The sequence below is a fragment of the Leiobunum rupestre genome, chromosome 9 (assembly GCF_980474605.1).
Source record: "Leiobunum rupestre chromosome 9, qqLeiRupe1.1.hap1, whole genome shotgun sequence".
Taxonomy (NCBI): domain Eukaryota; kingdom Metazoa; phylum Arthropoda; class Arachnida; order Opiliones; family Sclerosomatidae; genus Leiobunum; species Leiobunum rupestre.
The window spans coordinates 26,487,384-26,507,654 of NC_143392.1; the positions used below are offsets into that span (position 1 = coordinate 26,487,384).

Sequence of the window (20,271 nt, forward strand, 5' to 3'; positions counted from 1 at the left end):
AAAATTAAATTTTTTTAATTTTGATATTAAAATGCTTTTAAAATCCACGAAGTAGCAGTCCTTTTATATATATTTTTAAATAAATTGTAAAATTACCTTGGATCTAAAGATTGGCATTTAAAATTAACAATAATTAATAGTCACAACTTATTTGTAATAAATGTATCACTTTAATTGGGCCATTCAAAGAAATAGCGATTGTTGACGAAAGTCGACTTGTCAGCGGTGACGATAACCGCATAGCTCAGTCCTAAGGACGAACGTGTTTTACCCGGACGGAATAAACTGGTTACATCATTTTCATATCACATCTTTCTATCTCGTCTTCCTGAATTTGATTGTGGTTAAATGTTTAAACGCTTGTTATCCTAATGAGATAATTGTCAAATAATACTAATTAGATCCGGAATATTCCTCGTGCCTCCGTCTCTTTCTTCCCCCTCTTTGTCTAACCCCCCTATTTCATTGTCACTTTTTATATATTTTTTGGCATGAAAACGTATTTAATAATGAGACGAAGAACTCTTTCATACGCCCGCCGTTTATTAAAGGGAATCAAATCAATTTTCTAGTGTTGTAAGTCGGAAAATTTTCCGGAAAATGACCGAGGCCTTTTTTCCGGAAGATGTTCCGTATTTTTCCGGAAAAAAATTAAAAAAAGTTCTCATTCCATGATTATAATAATAATAATCAGCTAGGCTAATACCCAAGGCACCACCCTAGGCCTAAGTCTAATATATTGTTTTATTATCGATACACGTGGCAAGGCTTAAAATGTTTAAAAAAGTAAACGCTTGGTTTTAAATAAGATTTATCAATACAAGCAAAGTATCTAAATTTTTAATAAAATCAATTCGATTAACGAAAATTCTAATTAAATTAGTCTGTTATTTGATAAAAACGTTCGAAAGAGAAAACGTTCAATTGGTATTTGCTTTTCCTGATAAAGTTTATTCTGTAAAATTCCAAAATGTAGAAACCTCTTAAAATTATCCTGAAGACGATAATGATTGAAGTGCGTAAGATTAGAAAATAATGAGGAGAACCGCTTTATCATAAAATTACGTCGTCGTGACGTCATAGCTTTATTTAACCTTTCGCCTATAATAGAAAGCTTGCACGATAAACAAAGGTGACTCAAAGGCAGGTGGAGACTACAGACTTCAGGTATGATTTCACCTCAAAACTATCTATGTAGATTTAGTTTCGCGCCAAAACGTAGGCGCCATTTCGGCTGACTATGTCCGACATCATTATTATGGGGATTTTGGAAAATTCTTGATTTTATTTAATTTTATTTTTATGTCACAAGTTGGTTCCAAAACAGTTGCATCACAAACAGGGTTGGACATAAGGTATATGACTACTGAAATAAATGCTCTGACTACTAAAATAAATGCTCTGACTACTAAAATAAATGCTCTGACTACTAAAATAAATGCTCTGACTACTAAAATTAATCTAAATCTGGAAAACTTTACCTAAATATTCATAAATAATGGTGAATATGGCGTATCATAAATTAACAATTTTTATTTAAAAAAATCCCATCATGCAACTCCAGGGATAAACTCCTATTTTAATTCTGACGGGTAAAGCAAAATGTTGGCTGTCCTTTTTGTTTTTATACCCCCATTTTTACGCCCTCTAAACAGTGACTACCAAAATAAATTAAGATAGGAGGCTCACTAGTTAAGCTGACCATAAAAAAATATCCCTATGTCCAACCCTGATCACAAAGCAAACTAAAATATGAAATAGTAATTAAAAATAATTAAGATTTTATATAATAACCAATAGAAGCAATTAGAAAATGGAAAAGAGCCATTAATCGTTTGAAAAGCAAGATATTCGATAAAATTAAATCTTATTCAAATAATAACACGATTGATTTGATTAATATTTGGTGATTTTTTTAACGTATTTTTGCATTGATTGCGTAAAAATTATATTTATAATATTCCTTTATTTTGAAATCTACTGTCATTACGTAAAAAATGTTCTTCTCGCGGAGGAAATACGAAATGAAATAAGATAACGATATTTTTCTGGCTGTAACTTATCTCCTACGACGATAGTAGCGTTTCCGGTTCAACATGGCAGCGCCCACATTTGGTCACGAAATAATTCTTTTTAAATAAATGCCAGACACACAAAGGTGGTCCAAATAAGCCTTAAACGAATAGCGTATTTTAATCGATATTCGAGTTTGCGCCATAGTTTTCGATCACACACGTAGAACCCGCCAAATCGTTTTCCCCGACACAACCTTGAGGTCGTCGTTTAGAACCTTGAATTTCTCTACTAAATACGTCATCGTTCTTTTAGCCCCCCCTCCAACTCGTTTCGTTGTTAGAAGGAACGGGATATATTTTTGCAGAGAGCTAGAGTCACCGCTTTCGGCTGTACTGTAGTCCCAGGATTCAGTGGCCAAAGCAGCCGACGCCGAAGTAGGACGTGCTACCGTGCTCGTGACTTCAAATAATAAAAGCAAAAAATAAATAGGTTTTGCGGTGTTTTTAATATCAACCGTTTATAGAACATCTCCGGGATATTTCCGTGAATTTATTTCGCTCCCTCGGGCGACTCGCGTGTGATGTTTATAGAAAGATGTGATTTCAATTTAGTTTTGGCGCGAGTGATACCGTGCTTGGCCATGGTTCGTCCTAAAACGTGTCACGATTTGACGTCCTAGAAAGTGAAATCTCACTTTTGGATGAAGCAGGTAACACGAATTTATCATTTATGCTTAAATATTTCCTTAGTCATGTTTTATGAGTGCATGTAATATATCTGGCCATGACGCCATGGCTGAAACGATCATGAGTTTCGGTGGTTTATGAAAGAAAATATAGAATGGGAATAGAAAACTTGTAGCTTCCGGAATCTTTCGATTAAATATGGATTTAAATTAAGTGTTTTTTAAGCATTGATTTATTTTACCTATACTGTTATGTAAGTTATAAAAGATAAAATAAACACTACTTTATTTACGTAATAAACGTTTAATTAAAATCCATAATTAGAACCGAGGGTTAAAATGTAGTTATAATCATTTAATGTATTTCTGAAAGTGTACTAATGTCAATTCAGAACAATCTCATTTTTAATTAATAAATAAATATTATGATGATTAGTATATACTATTTACATTCTGCTTATCTCAAATTGTTAAAGAATGTTGCAAGAAAAACAAGCTTAAAACCTCTAAACTTGATCAACAAAAATCCGATTAAAAGCAAATCAATAGTTTTCGATTATTTTTCCAAAACAAAATCAACAACCCTGATCTCGAAGTTCAAATTGCTATTCGTCTATTTGGATTTATTTATCGTTTTTGTAGCATGATAATAAAATACTTATATAAATAAATTATCAGCGGTTGTTGACATACATTCTCGTGGTAAAGTAGGGTATACGAAAACGTGATTGGACGATGTTATTGATAAAATAGTCAACAAGTTATGTTTTTAAATTTCAATTTGATACTATGGTTTAATAATTAAAATTAAAATAGAATAGTAGGGTATATAAAAATTATAAATTCCATTTAATTGTCCAATTTATTAACTGATCCTTGTGGCCAGTGAACTTTGCCCTTTTAAGAAACCAATTTTTAAATATATCTCTATTATAAATTATCTTAAAGCACAATATTTTATTTATTTATATATATTATATTTATATAGATTATATTTATATATATAATGTATTAAAATGCTAGCATTATTTCAATATTTATATATAAATAAGGAACATTTATAAATTTTATACAATTTCCTTAGTTCGTATATTTGATCATCAACATTCTCATAAATTAGGAAACTATCATTAGAAGTAGTTTTAATTTTAGCACAATTTTTACTGTTTTTACATTTTGCAAGCGACACAAATTTATTTGCTTGTAAGTATGTATCGGGTACAGGATGTAAGAATGTAATTTAGAGATGTAAAATTTGTGTGGTCCCGTAATAACCGCTGAAAAATGTAATTCAATCTAGATAACCTTTATTACATTTCAACGAATACAATCTGAGGGGAAAACGACCATCATCGTAATATTCCCGTTTCCTAAAATAAATTTCCCCGACTATAATTACACATTTTTTGGGAGTACTTTTTCCACCGGGCATTTAAATAACTACAGGAAACAACGTAAAAATTACATCCTTTTCGAAACAATAGTAAATTTGAGGTTTTTTTCGCGTTTAAAATTGCTTTTTGAATGTGGAGGAAGATACCCACTCGTGTTGCACCTACGAATATAATTTGTTTCATGGACAATTATAATTATTACCTTAGTTCCGTGGCGCGTAATTAGTCTATTTAAATTTGTTTGTATTATTTTTTCTCTGCCGTGTTTGTCCTTGACGTCGGGGTCTTTTCATTGGAAATTTATCGCTGTTTTTATATCGAATTAATAATATTTTTAAACCCCTTTTTTTCCAAAGGAATTAAAAATTCGCTAAGGATGAGGTCTTGCAGGCAAACAAGTGGGTCATGTCCGTTTTTTTGTACAAAAAACGCCCTTTTTTGTTGCTTTTCTATTATTTTTGCTTAGTTTTCAGAAATATGCTTAGTTAAGGTTTGCGGTTTTCACAAATTATTTAAATAAAAATTGTCGATTTTTTATTTAGGTATGCGGTAGAACCGATGATATAAATATAATCGATAGTCTTGTAGGCATTTTGGAGAGTGAAGTAGGACTAACGATAAATATATAAAAGTTCTGGTTTACTTAGGTATTGGTATTGGTAAATTGCTACTCACCTAACACCCCTGTCGTTGGTTTGTTATATTTATTGTTTACTTTAAAGATATATTCTTAGTTCAGGCTCGCTATTTTTACTAGAATGGTTTACTTAAATAAACGTTTATTGATTTAGGTATGCAATAGAACTGATGATATAAATATAATCGATAAGCTTTTATTAATCTTGCGCGTTAGTTAAAACAATGGTGATTTTGGGGAGTGAAGTAGGACTAACTATAAATATTTATTATTTACTTTTCTACTAGAATTGGTAAATTTTAAGGAAAAATAGGGTTATGATAATAATGGTGTGCAGTAGAACTGAAGATGGAAATATCATCGGTAACCTTTTCATGCGCTAGTTATTTTCAATATACTATGCTTATTTTGATGGTGAAGTAGAACTGACGACACAGATATATAATTTCCGGCTTAGGTTGTTACTGGTATCAGCGAATTTGTAGTTAAGCGGGGTTTTTTTTTATAAACAAACTTACGATAATATTTGTATGCAGTAGAACTGGTAATGGAATTATAATTGGCAACGTTGTAATAAAAGCTATGATGGATATTTTTTGATTTTATAGTGGCATTGAAATTTCCGGCTTGGGATGTCACTAGTTTATTTATAATTTAATAAACGGTACCTGGAATTCCTGGAAAAGTCAGGGAATTGGAATATGGGTATAAAAATCAGGGGAAAGTCAGGGAATTTTAAAAAATAGTCTAAAAATCAGGGGAAAGTCAGGGAATTTTAAAAAATAGTCAAAAATTCAGGGGAAAGTCAGGGAATTTTAAAAAATAGTCTAAAAATCAGGGAAATGTCAGGGAATTTAATTTCTGTTGCAAATAGGAAAATTTAACTAAAATAAAGGTTAAAAAATACAAAACTTGGCACAAAATAAGTCAGGGAAAGTCTGGAAAAGTCAGGGAATTTGATTGTGGAAAAACTGTGGCAACCCTGTTAAATTACATTGATTATTTTTGAGTTTGGTAAAACTCATGACGATGGTAAGGTTTTAGAGTACTTAGTTATTTTCCTGTTATTCTTAGATAGGGAATATTAATTAATTCCCAAAAACGCCGTTCAAGCTTCACCCTGTTATGTTAAATTGCAGATTTTGAAAAAGTATTTTTTTTAAATTTTCTTAAGTTTTTTTATCGTGCATTGCTTCACTTCGAGTAAATCTGAATCCCCCTGTATAAATATATTGATATTTTCTCGATCGATGCCGTTTTCTAGTTCCTTTAACAAATCCAGTTTCTTACAATGTCATATCATTAGTCGGTTTATAGGCGAGCAAGTTAGGTCAAGGTAACTTAAGATATTCTTTTCAAAAGACGAAATAATTATACTATTTCTTTTAACAAATATCATTTTCTCTTTAATATAAATTTCGAAACTACAAATTGCGAAATAAATTATTGCTTAATTCCAAAACTGTTTAAAATTAAAATATTTGAGTCTACATCGCGCACCACCTATCATTAAATTATGCAAACGAACGGCGTTTTTTTTATAAGTGATTTCGAAGTATGTATGAGTAATTTAAGGGCAATAGTGCCTAAAATGAAATTGTTTCGGTCCCTCCCATCATTTCAACCAGCGATTATAGGGCTGTTTTAGAGTTCTTTATCACTTAATTCGAATACTTGTTATCTCGTTAGATAATTTCGTATGATTAGAAAGAAGATTAAGCTTGAAGTTAATAACAGCTCGAAATGCAGGCGCGGTTACGCAATTTGAACACCATTTTATTCTATCATTACAATTTCTGCATCGCGTTAAATACATTAATTATTAATTATTAAAAATTTAATTAGTTTTGTATGCCCGTAAATGCATTTTACTGTAGGAGTTTTTTCGTGACAGATATTGAAAGGATAAATTATAAAAATAAAAATATAATAAGTAAATAAGGTTCAATAATTCTTAAGAAATTAAATATGATTCATTCAGTAATTTTAATAACTGCAATATAAAATAAATTATTTTTATTATTTTGTCTAATACGAAATTTTATAAAGCTGATTAAATATTAAAGTTTAAATTTCAAAGTATAGTAGTATTATACACAATAAAATTACATTATTAATATTTATGATTTATTTATTATATATTTATAAATATCACAAAACAATTTAAGAAAAGTTAAAATGTTTTAAACTACCTTTTATTGTGTTTGAATATGGTTACTTTTTGCTTAACGAAAAATATTTTTTATTTAATTTTTTTGCTTAAAGATAATATTTTTTAATCTAATTTTTTGGTTAAAAACTATATAACCAATGATTTGTTTAAAAACTATATAACCAATGATTTGTTTAAAAACTATATAACCAATGATTTGTTTAAAAACTATATAACCAATGATTTATTTAAAAACTATATAACATATGATTTGTTTAAAAACTATATAACCAATGATTTGTTTAAAAACTATATAACCAATGATTTGTTTAAAAACTATATAACCAATGATTTGTTTAAAAACTATATAGCCAATGATTTGTTTAAAAACTATATAACCAATGATTTGTTTAAAAACTATATAACCAATGATTTGTTTAAAAACTATATAACCAATGATTTGTTTAAAAACTATATAACCAATGATTTGTTTAAAAACTATATAACCAATGATTTGTTTAAAAACTATATAACCAATGATTTGTTTAAAAACTATATAACCAATGATTTGTTTAAAAACTATATAACCAATGATTTGTTTAAAAACTATATAACCAATGATTTGTTTAAAAACTATATAACCAATGAGTTAAAAACCATTATTTAAAACCACGTTTTGTTTAAAAACCATTATTTAAAACCACGTTTTGTTTAAAAACCATTATTTTAAACCACGTTTTGTTTAAAAACAATATAGGCTTAACCAATGTTTTTTTTGTTTAAAAATAGCTTTTTACGGTTTTATTTCAAAAACATTCTAAAACAAAGTTTTGGCAACCCTGTCCCTAATCATTATTTTCTGATAGTAAAAAGCGCGTGCTCTTAAAAATGAAAAAAAGCCTTTCCCTAAAAAATAAGAACTTGGTAATAAATAAAAAGCTAAACTTTATTGTTCGCTTCGAAGTCTATTAGCAGTGTCATACAATACTTCCAGCTCATTGTTTTCCGCGAGATTCTGCCAAAAAAGCGAGCCGTTACTATAACTCCGATATTTTTCTTTTCTGGGGAAAAAGTAGGAATTATGGTCTATTTTTACACGCAATTCTAAGCCGCTTGGCTTACAAAGCGTGACCAATATATTAATAGCCGAAAAAGAAAAAAACTAAGTTTTTTTGTAAAAAATTTCATCCCCACACTAAACCCCCCACCCCACCAGAAAAATGAACGTACGATATTCATGAGTATTCAAAAATAACAAAAGGAATAGTTGTCAATCCTTTGAAGTAACTATCTAAAGTAAAAATATATCACCAGATTCCATTATCTTAAATACACTATGAAATTTATTGAATTAAAACAGTATTATGCCATACTTTGAATTAACTAAAAAAAATAAAATTTAAATAAAATTAATTTAAATGTATTTCAACCGTGTTATGCCATATATTGAATTGGATGAAAAAATACGTGAAAAAGTAGATAAGTCCATAATTAAAAGGGATAATATAGCTAAATCCTAAACAAATTTGAAGAAATTTAAAAACTTACTAATAACTCGTACCGATAGGTCTTCGAGCAACGCGAAACTCGGATCAAATAGATCTTCGAGTAAAAAACTAAATTAAAAATTAACTAACAAAATTTGAATTAAAATAAAATTAATTTAAATTTATTAAAACTGTATTATGCCATACATTGAATTAACTAACAAAATTTAAATTTAAATAAAATTAATGTAAATGTATTTAAACCGTATTATGCCATACATTTAACTAACAAAATTAAATTAAATTAATTTAAATTATTAAAACCGTATTATGAAATACTTTGAATTAACTAAAAAAATAAAATTCAAATAAATTAATTTAAATGTATTAAAGCCGTATTATGCCATATATTCAAGTAACTAACAAAATTTAAATTAAATGTATTAAAATATTATGCCATACATTGAATTAACAAAAAAATGTAATAAATTAATTTACATGTATTAAAATCAAATATTTGAAATTTTGATAGTTATCAGGTTGATATAAACGCCTAACTAGACTTATTTGGTTTTGGAACTATGATGAGTGGAAAATTTCGTAATTTCTTCAGCGAGGTAGTGATAAGTTATTTAGACTCCTAAAATTACACAGGTGCTATCTTAGCTCCAAAACCAAGTATATCAACTTATGCGTACTTTTTTTTGCCGTTTTTCAACGTGGATTTATAAACTAATTTATTTAGTAGAATTTCGTTGAATCTAGAATACAATTAATAGCGATCCCATTTTAATGGTGGACGTGGCTCTGACAGTTGATGTGAAAAATTACGTACACTTTGATCTTAGCTAAACAACGAAGAATTTTATAAAGTTTTTTTGGTAATTAATTAAGATACTACACTTCGATCTTAGTCAAATTTCAAATTACTAGGAAGCTTATTACAATTATATTTCTCCTAATTTAGGTTTGTTTTTAGTTTTTTTTTCAAAAAGTATGTTACATAACAATAAAAACCAAAGATATATTAATTAATTAAATTCCAAAATTCATTATTTTGGAAAAATCTAGCGTTAGCTATCGTAACAGGACAAATGATATTTCAAGCAAATATTTTAATTTGTTTTTACGAAATCCATGGTTTTTTAGATACCGGGTTTTGTAACTAAGATTGCGACGTAATAAATGACTGATATAGTAGACGATAGAAGTAAATTATAGTTGGCCCAAATCCAGCGCTTGTTCAGCTGCCTCACTGTACAATCACAATCAAGTTACACGTAGTACAGATTTTCACCTTGCCACTTCAATTTCTTTCACGGTGAAAAGAGGCAGATGTTTTGAAATTCGCCCTAATTTATTGATTAAAATCTAGAAGTTTTTATTCTTATTTAATAGTTTAATTCCGTTTAAATAATCGAAGCGAAGAATGGTTGTATTTTTTGCCTGTGCCATGACCTAGGCTTAGGTTTTATTCGCGTATGTTAAGTGGTTTATAGTTCATCCGTCGGAAATGATCCTGGAAGGTTATCTTTTGAAATAAATCTCTTTCCTTGACGACGCGATGCCGTTGCTTTTAAACTCTGGTAGGTTCTGTATAATTATGACTCATCTGCCATAACAAGTACTCGTTGTAGCTTAATTAAATTTTACTCTTAGCAGAAGTAATTTAATAAATCTTATAAGTGTTTATCTCCCTGTAACGCTAATGTTATTTCAGGGTTGTGTGATTTAAATTATGATTCAAATCAAGATATTTCAAAAAATCATTGATTCAAATCAAGATATTTCAAAAAATCATTGATTCAAATCAAGATATTTCAAAAAATCATTGATTCAAATCAAGATATTTCAAAAAATCATTGATTCAAATCAAGATATTTCAAAAATCATTGATTCAAATCAAGATGTTAAAAAGAATTTGATTCAAATCAAGATTTAAAAAAAATCATTGATTCAAATCAAGATTTAAAAAAAATCATTGATTCAAATCAAGATTTAAAAAAAATCATTGATTCAAATCAAGATTTAAAAAAAATCATTGATTCAAATCAAGATTTAAAAAAAATCATTGATTCAAATCAAGATTTAAAAAAAAATCATTGATTCAAATCAAGATTTAAAAAAAATCATTGATTCAAATCAAGATTTAAAAAAAATCATTGATTCAAATCAAGATTTAAAAAAAATCATTGATTCAAATCAAGATTTAAAAAAAATCATTGATTCAAATCCAGATTTAAAAAAAATCATTGATTCAAATCCAGATTTAAAAAAAATCATTGATTCAAATCCAGATTTTAAAAAAATCATTGATTCAAATCCAGATTTTAAAAAAATCATTGATTCAAATCCAGATTTTAAAAAAATCATTGATTCAAATCCAGATTTTAAAAAAATCATTGATTCAAATCCAGATTTTAAAAAAATCATTGATTTAAATCACACAATGTATTTCAATGGATAAATAAAAATGGAAATAAATTGGTTCTTAAAAAATTAAAATAGAAAAAAATCTGAGCAAACTAAAATATTAAATAGTAATTAATTTTAATTAAAATTTCATTTAATTCAATGTTAGATAACTGATAAAAGTTAAAAGGAATAGTGATTAATTGTATAAAAATATTTAGATTCCATAAAATACCATATAATTAAAATTTCGATTGATTTGCTGCTTGGTTTGGCGCTTGCTGCCACCTACTTCCAGGGGCTAGTAGGCCACACTTTGAAGCTCTCTGGCGCTCTTTTAATTCATAATAGGAAAATGGAAAAAAACAGGCATACTTAATAATAATAATAATAATAATAATAATAATAATAATAATAATAATCAGCTAGGCTAATACCCAAGGCACTACCTTAGGCCCAAGTCATCAAGCGACTTTTAATTACATCAGGTAGCCGGGTTACAATGCGTAGGAGGGTGGTGGCAAGTCCTTAACGCCACGCGAGCCAACAGCTCCCTACACCAACTAGTTTTTATGGAAGGGGAAACCGAAGAACTCGTGGGAAATCCCCTTAAACTTCTCCACTCACCCCCTACAACTCCTTCAAATTTTTGCATAATCTTTTGAAACACCCTGTATAGCACGTATTTTTCGATAATTCATCTTACGCCTACGATATATTTATTTAATCCAGAGAGTGTAATGTTTCTGGTATATCACGCAAAATTAAAATTTAGCTTCAGTTTTCAGGCGTACGATATTTTATGTCTGAAATCGATAATTTTTTGGCTCAGGTACGATAATTTGAGTTTTTGGAACTGGCAACGCTGGCTAGTCGCAAATCCGTCTTAGACGGTGGCCCCTTTAGCACGCCCTCTACTGGAGGGAAAATTTCTGTACTATTCGGAGCAACGAGTTTCGGGCGCGAGCATCGAGTCGTGGACAGTCACGAAAATGTCTTCAACGCGAGCGGCCGTTTCCCAGGCGCTCCATATTTCCCGCAACCTATTACCCTCGAGCGCGATTCGCCGTTAACGCCAGGCCTCTTCGCGAAGTCGTATCGAATTTCTAGCATTCCATCGTTGATTAGTAGACGACAGTACGGTCGACGTTAGTGGGGAGAGTGCGGGCTGCGCGTTATTGGTGTTACGAGTGTCGTTTAAAAGAGGATTATCTTTGCGGTGCAGGGCCAACAACAGCAGCGACGGATCAGACATCATGTCACGCCGGAGACGACGTCGGAGCGCGTCGGTCAGCCACTCAACAACGGCCACAGGAAAGACAACGCCAGCCACGGTGGAGAGATGTCCTCGGCGGAGAGTGGACCTGGTCGCCAAATGACCAAAGCCATGCCCATACCAGCACCCATTTACTTTCTCGTTCGGGAACAGGCCAAGTCGCTTGTAGCCATTAAAGTAAGTCAATTATATAAACACGTGTGGAGGTTCACGCAGGGTTGCCACGGTACCTGGAAAACCTGGAATTCCTGGAAAAGTCAGGGAATTTGAATATGGGTCTAAAAATCAGGGAAAAGTCAGGGAATTTTAAAAAGTTGTCTAAAAATCAGGGAAATGTCAGGGAATTTAATTTAGGTACAAATAGAAAATCTTCACTAAAATTTAAGGTAAAAAATTCAAAATTTTCGCACAAAATAAGTCAGGGAAAATGTCCGGAGACGGTCAGGGAAAACCTGAAAAAGTCAGGGAATTTTAATGTGAAAAAACTGTGGCAACCCTGTCACGGTAATGCAGAGTTCGTACACGACCTGGGAAAGTCTGGAAATTTGAAAAGATTTCCAAAATGTCAGGGAAAAGTCAGCGAATTTTAAAAGGTTTCCAAAAGGTCAGGGAAAAGTCGGGGAATTTTAGATGGTTTCCAAAAGGTCAGGGAAAAGTCAGGGAATTTTAAAGGGTTTCCAAAAGGTCAGGGAATTTTAAAGGGTTTCCAAAAGGTCAGGGAATTTTAAAGGGTTTCCAAAAGGTCAGGGAATTTTAAAGGGTTTCCAAAAGGTCGGGGAATTTTAAAGGGTTTCCAAAAGGTCGGGGAATTTTAAAGGGTTTCCAAAAGGTCGGGGAATTTTAAAGGGTTTCCAAAAGGTCGGGGAATTTTAAAGGGTTTCCAAAAGATCGGGGAATTTTAAAGGGTTTCCAAAAGGTCGGGGAATTTTAAAGGGTTTCCAAAAGGTCGGGGAATTTTAAAGGGTTTCCAAAAGGTCGGGGAATTTTAAAGGGTTTCCAAAAGATCGGGGAATTTTAAAGGGTTTCCAAAAGATCGGGGAATTTTAAAGGGTTTCCAAAAGGTCGGGGAATTTTAAAGGGTTTCCAAAAGGTCGGGGAATTTTAAAGGGTTTCCAAAAGGTCGGGGAATTTTAAAGGGTTTCCAAAAGGTCGGGGAATTTTAAAGGGTTTCCAAAAGGTCGGGGAATTTTAAAGGGTTTCCAAAAGGTCGGGGAATTTTAAAAGGTTTCCAAAAGGTAATTTTTCGTGTACCTACGTATTGTACACGTGGTTACTGATTTCCGGAAAATATTGGTCTATTTTTCGTGTACCTACGTTTTGTATGCCCGATTACTTACTTAACTTATTACACTTCGATGCCACTTGAGATTAAAGGTCAAGCGAGTCTTAAGTACCCCTTTTTGAGGAAAACGAAGTTTTTTTTTATCTGGAATAATAGCAGTGAGCACGCCTCCCTATATTTTACTATTTTTCTTACATTTAACGAATAACAACTTTCCTGTATTTTCCCCTTTTACTCGTATTCTTGCCGTTGCGAAGCAAACGCTGTAATCAAGATTCCAATCCCAGATCTTTTCCACTATATGTCTATTATACAGAATTAGCTTCCTAAACATTTGAAACCTGCAATTTATACAGAAATTCTCTAATTTTCCTTTTATTTTCCAATAAAAAACCCTATTAAATCTATGAAATTGAATATTTTATTTATATATAGGGATTTACAGTGGTCATCCTGTAATGATCTTACTTAAAAGAAGGTTAAATTAATATTTTCAAAATTTAGTGTAATGCGTAGACACACTCGATTGTTATTTCTATTTTGGCGTATCTCCACTCGCTTGACTTTCGCTCTCAGAAATTCGAGATCTCTTAATTTTAAAAGCCCTCTTACGCAAGGCTAATACTACGTATCTCCACATTATTTCATTTATGAAAGTTATAAAATAATTTTAGTTTTTCGTTATCAGTTTAACCAAAAGTAAATAATATCTCGTACGAGAAAAGTATCCATCTCTCAATGGTTTCTCAAAATGTCTGATTCAGGGTTCGCTGATTTAAATCCAGTTGATTTATATCGTAATCAAATTGATCTAAATCGTAACTAAAATCCAGATTTAAATCAAGTGACTTTTTGAAAAAAATGTTGATTTAAATCACTCAATGTATTTCAATGGAGGAATAAAAATTGGTAAGATATAGGTTCTTAAAAAATTAAAATACATAGAAAATCTGATCAAACTAAAATATTAAATAGTAATTAAATTTAATTAAGATTTCACTTAATTCAAGATTAGCTAACTGATAAAAGTGAAATATCCATTAATTAAACAATGAAAGATCCATAAATTGCATAAAAATCAATAAATTCCATAAAATAAAATTAAAAAAAAAGATTTTAACAAAAAATTCGATTGATCAAAAAAGTGCCAACCCTGGTCTGATTTACAATTAATTAAATATGGAGTATAGAGTAATTTCGGCGTGACGTATATCGACGTCACCCATGCTTTTTCCTTTAGATAAAAAACTGCACCCAAAATGGCGGCCATAGCCCAAAGCTACAAAGCAGCGATACTACTCTATTATATTTTGTAAACTTCCATTTGTAATGCGGTTTAAGCGTACGCATTTTCGCGGAAAAATTGAGCTTGCTAAGTTACATATTTACTTTTATGACGTAGTTTCGTTTGAGTTTCCTTATTTACTTTTGGCGTAATGAAATTTTAACTTTCCATTTTCTATGATCGTAAATAATAAATCCAGAGTATATGAAATTTTATCAATTTAGATTCGTCATAATAGTGTGCTAAACCATCCAATAATAGGTGGTGTACAATATTGTTTTACTCGAGAGGCTGATCACTCCGCGTAATCGGTGTACAGAGCCGTACCTTTGACTGTACTAATGGGATTACGCGTAATCTTTGAAGTCCCTGCCTTTGGCAGTGGTAATCTTAGCGTAATCCGGTGTACAGACTTTCTAAGAGTGATTAGCCCCTCGGTTTTACTTGAAACTAGCCCCGTCGGTATAACATAGGGTAATTCAACTAGGATAATAAACAAGGCACCAGCACCTTAGGCCTAAGTCCTCAAGCGACTTTTTAATCCATTAATTCAGGTGGCTTGGTTACAATGCGTAGGAGGGTGGTGGCGAGCCCTTCATGCCACGCGAGCCTAAATTTAGTATAGGTGGTTTCTTTTCGCCCGTTCCGGGATTTCGGAGTAGGGTAAGAAGAGTAAGGCTATGACGTCATTTTACTCCGATTCTGTGGTGGCGAATAGTTTTAGTTGGAGTAAAAACGTTCTTGCCTTTTTAGCAGATAAATTCTGGCTAGCAGACCACAAAATCCGATTTAATCTCTTCACACCTTCTTTCCAGAAGGACTAAAAAGAGTAGCCCTAATACTCCGGAATAAGTGAATAGTTTATGGAACGTATTAATTCTCATCCCCCAGATCAAGCAAATAGTTTGTGGGGCGGAGTAATTCTCATCCCCGGAACAGGCGAATAAAACGTTTTGGGGTAAAAAGAGTACACTTTTAGTCCGAGAACAGGCGAAAATAAACCACCTAATGTAATATTACTTTAATTCATTTATCTAATCACAAAGTCTGTGAGGTTTTCATATTAAATGTAATATTACAACACAACCAAAGTTTCTTTAAAAGCATTTTTATCTTTATTAAAATTATTCCTATAATTTCACCTGAACGTTCCTATAATTTCACCTGAACGTTCCTATAATTTCACCTGAACGTTCCTATAATTTCACCTGAACGTTCCTATAATTTCACCTGAACGTTCCTATAATTTCACCTGAACGTTCCTATAATTTCACCTGAACGTTTCCTTTAATTTCACCTGAACGTTCGTATAACTTCCTTTAATTTCACCTGAACGTCCCTTTAATTTCACCTGAACGTTCCTTTAATTTCCTATAATTTCCTTTAATTTCACCTGAAGGTTCCTATTATTTCCTATAAAATGACTATAAATTTCTTATTTTTCCTATATCAAATTAGTGTATGAAATTATGAAGAATTTACAGCGGCCTTTAACAGTTATGACAAGGTCACCCCTATTCTTATTTCGTGTCTGCCTCAACCTCGCTACGAAAGAACTGTGCCGGGGGGGGGGGGGGCATAATGGTAATAGGCGACCGTGTTCGGTGAAAGTGGGGGTTTACCTTTGACCCAAAGCGACTTAAGGAAGCGCTATTTTTCGCACTTGGCGCGCTAAAGGCGGGTAGGTAGAAATCGGAGAGAGAAGCCTTACAATTTCAATCCTTTCTAGAAAACACTTACATTGGCTCGCTTTAATTTCTTCACGCTCGAGTTGACGTTCGCTTCCGGCGTGTCTAAGTCGCCTCAACCCGGTTAACCGACTGTATCGCTTTTTGCAACGAGAACAATCGTCATTTTTAATAATTTTGTCTCATTCGGTTTACTTCTACGCGGAAATTTTTCTATTTCCCCACGCTTTTTGCCCTGTCATTAGTAATTTTTTGTTCCCATACGTTTCTGGCTCGTAATCGCTAAGATTGGACCCATTGAGTTACGCGCCATGGAGACGTTTAGGCGGTTGCCGCGGAACCGAACGGAATAAGTGATTATTTCTTTTAAAATTGTTTCATTTTCGAGTAGATTTAGCCGCGTTTCAGGGTTAGTAACTATAGTTGCATTTCATACGGAAGTGTGGCGTTGTATACTAGTGTAGGTCAAACGCCTATTAAGCCTGGCCAAAACTAGATATTTCGTAGCCGGAATCCATACCTCTACTTGGAATGCTTATCGCTGCAGATTTTCGTGTCGATGTGGCTTACGGTTTTTTTGACGTCACTATTTTAACTTAACAAACAACAACCTGGGAAGGGGATTTTTTATCTCGTAGGCGGGGCCAAAGCCGTCAGTGATCTTACCATACGCGATACGGTAGGATAAGCATTCCAAGTAGAGGTATGGATTCCTGTTCGTAGTTAACCTAGATTTGTTTGAAGAAAGTGGACGCTTGTATGTAATTGAACTCGGAACTTTTTAAAATTACCATCAGGATGTCAAGTTGAAACGAACTAGGATAGGGCCTTGTTCTCAAAAATTGAACCTTGAACTCGGAACATTTTTTTAGAAATACCATCGAGAGTTCAGTTTAGACGAAATCGGACATAGCCTTGTTCTAAAATTAGAACCTTGAACTCGGAACTATATTTAAAAACACCATGTTTTAACTAAATTGGGCTAGGCATTGTTCTAAAACTAGAACCTTGACAATAAAGTGTTTAAATCGAACACAGCCTTGTAATTATTGCGATAACAGAAATATAAAAGATTTTCTCCGCGCATTCTTAAGAAATTCGGCCTTTCGGTGTTTAGAGTATTCAGTAGATTTTTTCTAAATGGAAACCTTAGTGTCTTCATTCCAAAGGCTTTCCTTTCTATAGATAATGTCCAAGTTATTGTACTTGATCTGAAGGCATTCGAAAGCGGATAAGTTATTTTATAGTTCCTTCAGAAACAAAATATGAAACGTAAGGTTGGTTTAAATTTGCGGAACAATTTATAATCAAATTGCGATTTTTAAACAAATTTTATAGTAAATTTCTTTAATTCAACCGTATTTGTACTCGTTCTAGTTTTATAAACAAACAATAATTAACTATGAGGATATGAACCATCGCGAAGGAAACCAGCTTTAATCGCAAGAATGAAGCTAGTTTGTTTCAAGAATTTCTATTTTTTGACACCGTTTACGCACTTAGTGGAAGTTCAGCTTCGTCACTAATTGGGTCTAACTGAAGCCCCTTGAAACCGAGGATTAGGTAGTCGTACAAAAATAGGGTGACGAGGCAACCTTAGAATATTTGTCGTAGCTACGCGCGAATCTGCATTTAGCGGCGCTTATTAGCGTGTTAACCTTGGAAATCATGTTTTATTTTTTTTCCCCAAAGGAGCTGAAGGACCGAGTTCGGAATCTGGAGCAAGTCCAGGAAGAGGTGTTTGAAGCTTTCCACGAACTCCGGCTGGACTCCGAATCGAAAATCCTCGCGGAGGCCTCGCAAACCTTTCCCGGATTGGTGCTGCCCAGTTCCGTCATGTACGGGACCAACCGGCAGTCCAGCAGCGTGTCGCGAACCAATCGGATTAACTCCAAAGCGGACTTCGAAGCCAATAGTTCCGGGAATGGCCGGTTTCGGGAAATGGGTCCGCCGCAGACAGTCAGTGACACCGAGGAAGTGAGCGCGACCACGACGTCCAAAAAGAAGGACTTTGCCAAAGGCGCCGATGACCCGGAGAATAAACAGGACAGCGGGGTCGATTCCGACTGCCAGATTCAAATGAGTCTGAACGCGATTCCTCAACCGGCGTCCATCTTGGGTCCCGCGGTGGCCGGGAAGTTCGACGACGACGTATCGGGCAAGTTGATGAAGATACTCGACGATATCGAAACTAAAAGTCTCCGGATGAGAATCCAGGCGCACGAACAGGGGAGGCTGGTCGCGGAACTCCCGGCGACCGACGATAAGAGTAATTTGCTGCATACGTGTAAAGGTTTGCAATCGCAGATCAGGGACCTGAGGAAGGAGAACGAGACGTTGAGGAAAAGGGCCGAGTTGGCCGAAAGGTACGTCGAGAAGCTGACCTTCGACCGATCCCTGATGGACAGCAAAATGGAACTAGTCCTGGCCGAGAAAAAACAGCTCGAAAGTACCATCCACGAACTGCATAAGAAGTTCGTCAAGACTCAGATGAATGGTGGATCGAAGAAGAGTGTCGTCACCTTCCAGGCTCCGGATGACGGCGAGAAAACGTCCGCGTTACTTCCGGTCGATCGTCCCAGGAGTCTGGAAGACAGCAAGAGCAAGATGTCCAATATCTTGAAGGAGAAGAACGTGTTGGAGCTGCAGCGACAGTTATTGGCTTACGTCCTCGAGAACGAAGTGCTGGTCACCAAGGTCGAGGAAGCCGAGAAGCTGAGAGCCGTCAGCGCCAAAGAATCCGAAGCGTTCCAGTCGAAACTGAAAAGGAACATCGACAAGTTGATGCGCGAGAAGAGCGAGTTCGGAAAGCTGTACGACAGTAAACGCAAAGAGTTGGACGTGGCGCGCCAGGACTTGACGAGCGCGCGAGGCAAAGTTGGACGTTTGGAGCGAGACTTGAGCGCGTTGAATCAGTATACGGAACTGGATCCCTTCTCGCAGTTGGTTCGGGTCGACAACAACGACACGACTAGTTTCATAGACTTCAACGAGCTACCGAGCCCGAAAAAGCAGCCCAAAGAGTGTCAGTCCTTACCTCCGGTGCTGTACGCGCCGGGCGGGGCCAACCACCACGTTCTCAAGGAGATCTTCGCGTCGGATCTTAGTCAGGCCATTGGATCGGACGACGAAGGAGCCGCAGTCACTGTCTCCCCGTTCTACGAATCAGGCACGACCCCTCGTGGGAAGTCTCCGAACACTCGATCGTTCCTGAGGGAAGGCGTCGGCGCTAGTCACGTTCCCGGCACCCGCACGCCGTCCATCCTGGACATGGACAAGGCCGAACTGGAGAGCATCTGCAGCGAGTTCGACCCTTTGTCGCAAAGCGGGGAGGACGAGCGAGGCTCCAAAGTCGACTTCGAAGACTCCTTAGACGTCAACCCCAGTTCCGCCAAAGATTTCGCGTCCAGGGCTTCGTCCTACGGTACGGCCAAGTCGAGACTCTCGGAACCCAGAGTCAAGTACGCCCACGCGAACCAAAACTTGGAAAGGTATCTCAGGCGGGACCCGCGCGGACCTCGCGAAGAACCCGCTAACATATCCCAATTACTGGATTTGTCCATCGACGAAGAACTATTGTAAAGTTAGTGTCCTTGGGCGTCGCCATTTTCACAAATTTCTCGCGAGTATATCCTCCATTTTCCAAAATGTCGGCACTCGGTGAATAATATACGGCCCCGCGTGTACATATGTCGGAAATATATAAAAAAAAAGTTGTGATATTTTCTCTTTTTTCTGTCAGTAGATGAAAACGAAATCAGGTAACTATATAAGTAAATATATATAATATTGTACAGAGATTATGAAAGAAAATTATAATCTTTAAATGGATTTAAAGAAATCAAGCTTTTGGTTTAATTTCGCGACATTTTCTTTGTAAAAGAAATCTTGAGATGATAAAAAATATTTTCTATATTTTGTTCCTGCGTTGCCAGAATGAATTAAATAAAGACGAAA

General features: G+C 34.1%; 1 protein-coding gene across 3 annotated transcripts in view; it reads left to right on the forward strand.

Annotated features, from left to right (window-relative positions):
• LOC149927024 (uncharacterized) overlaps positions 1-20,267 on the forward strand; it is a 74,481-nt gene extending 54,214 nt beyond the window's left edge. Inside the window, exons 1-3 of one of the 3 annotated variants that reach the window (XM_090158417.1) lie at positions 2,424-2,725; positions 12,009-12,236; positions 18,007-20,267. In XM_090158417.1, the coding sequence (XP_090014543.1) occupies positions 2,717-2,725; positions 12,009-12,236; positions 18,007-19,896 (2,127 nt within the window). In that variant the 5' untranslated portion in view covers positions 2,424-2,716 and the 3' untranslated portion in view covers positions 19,897-20,267. Of the gene's footprint in view, positions 1-2,423; positions 2,726-9,787; positions 9,958-12,008; positions 12,237-18,006 lie in introns of those variants that run through there. The other 2 variants (XM_090158419.1, XM_090158418.1) reach the window with 2 other exon arrangements.
• The last annotated feature ends 4 nt before the right edge of the window (positions 20,268-20,271 follow it).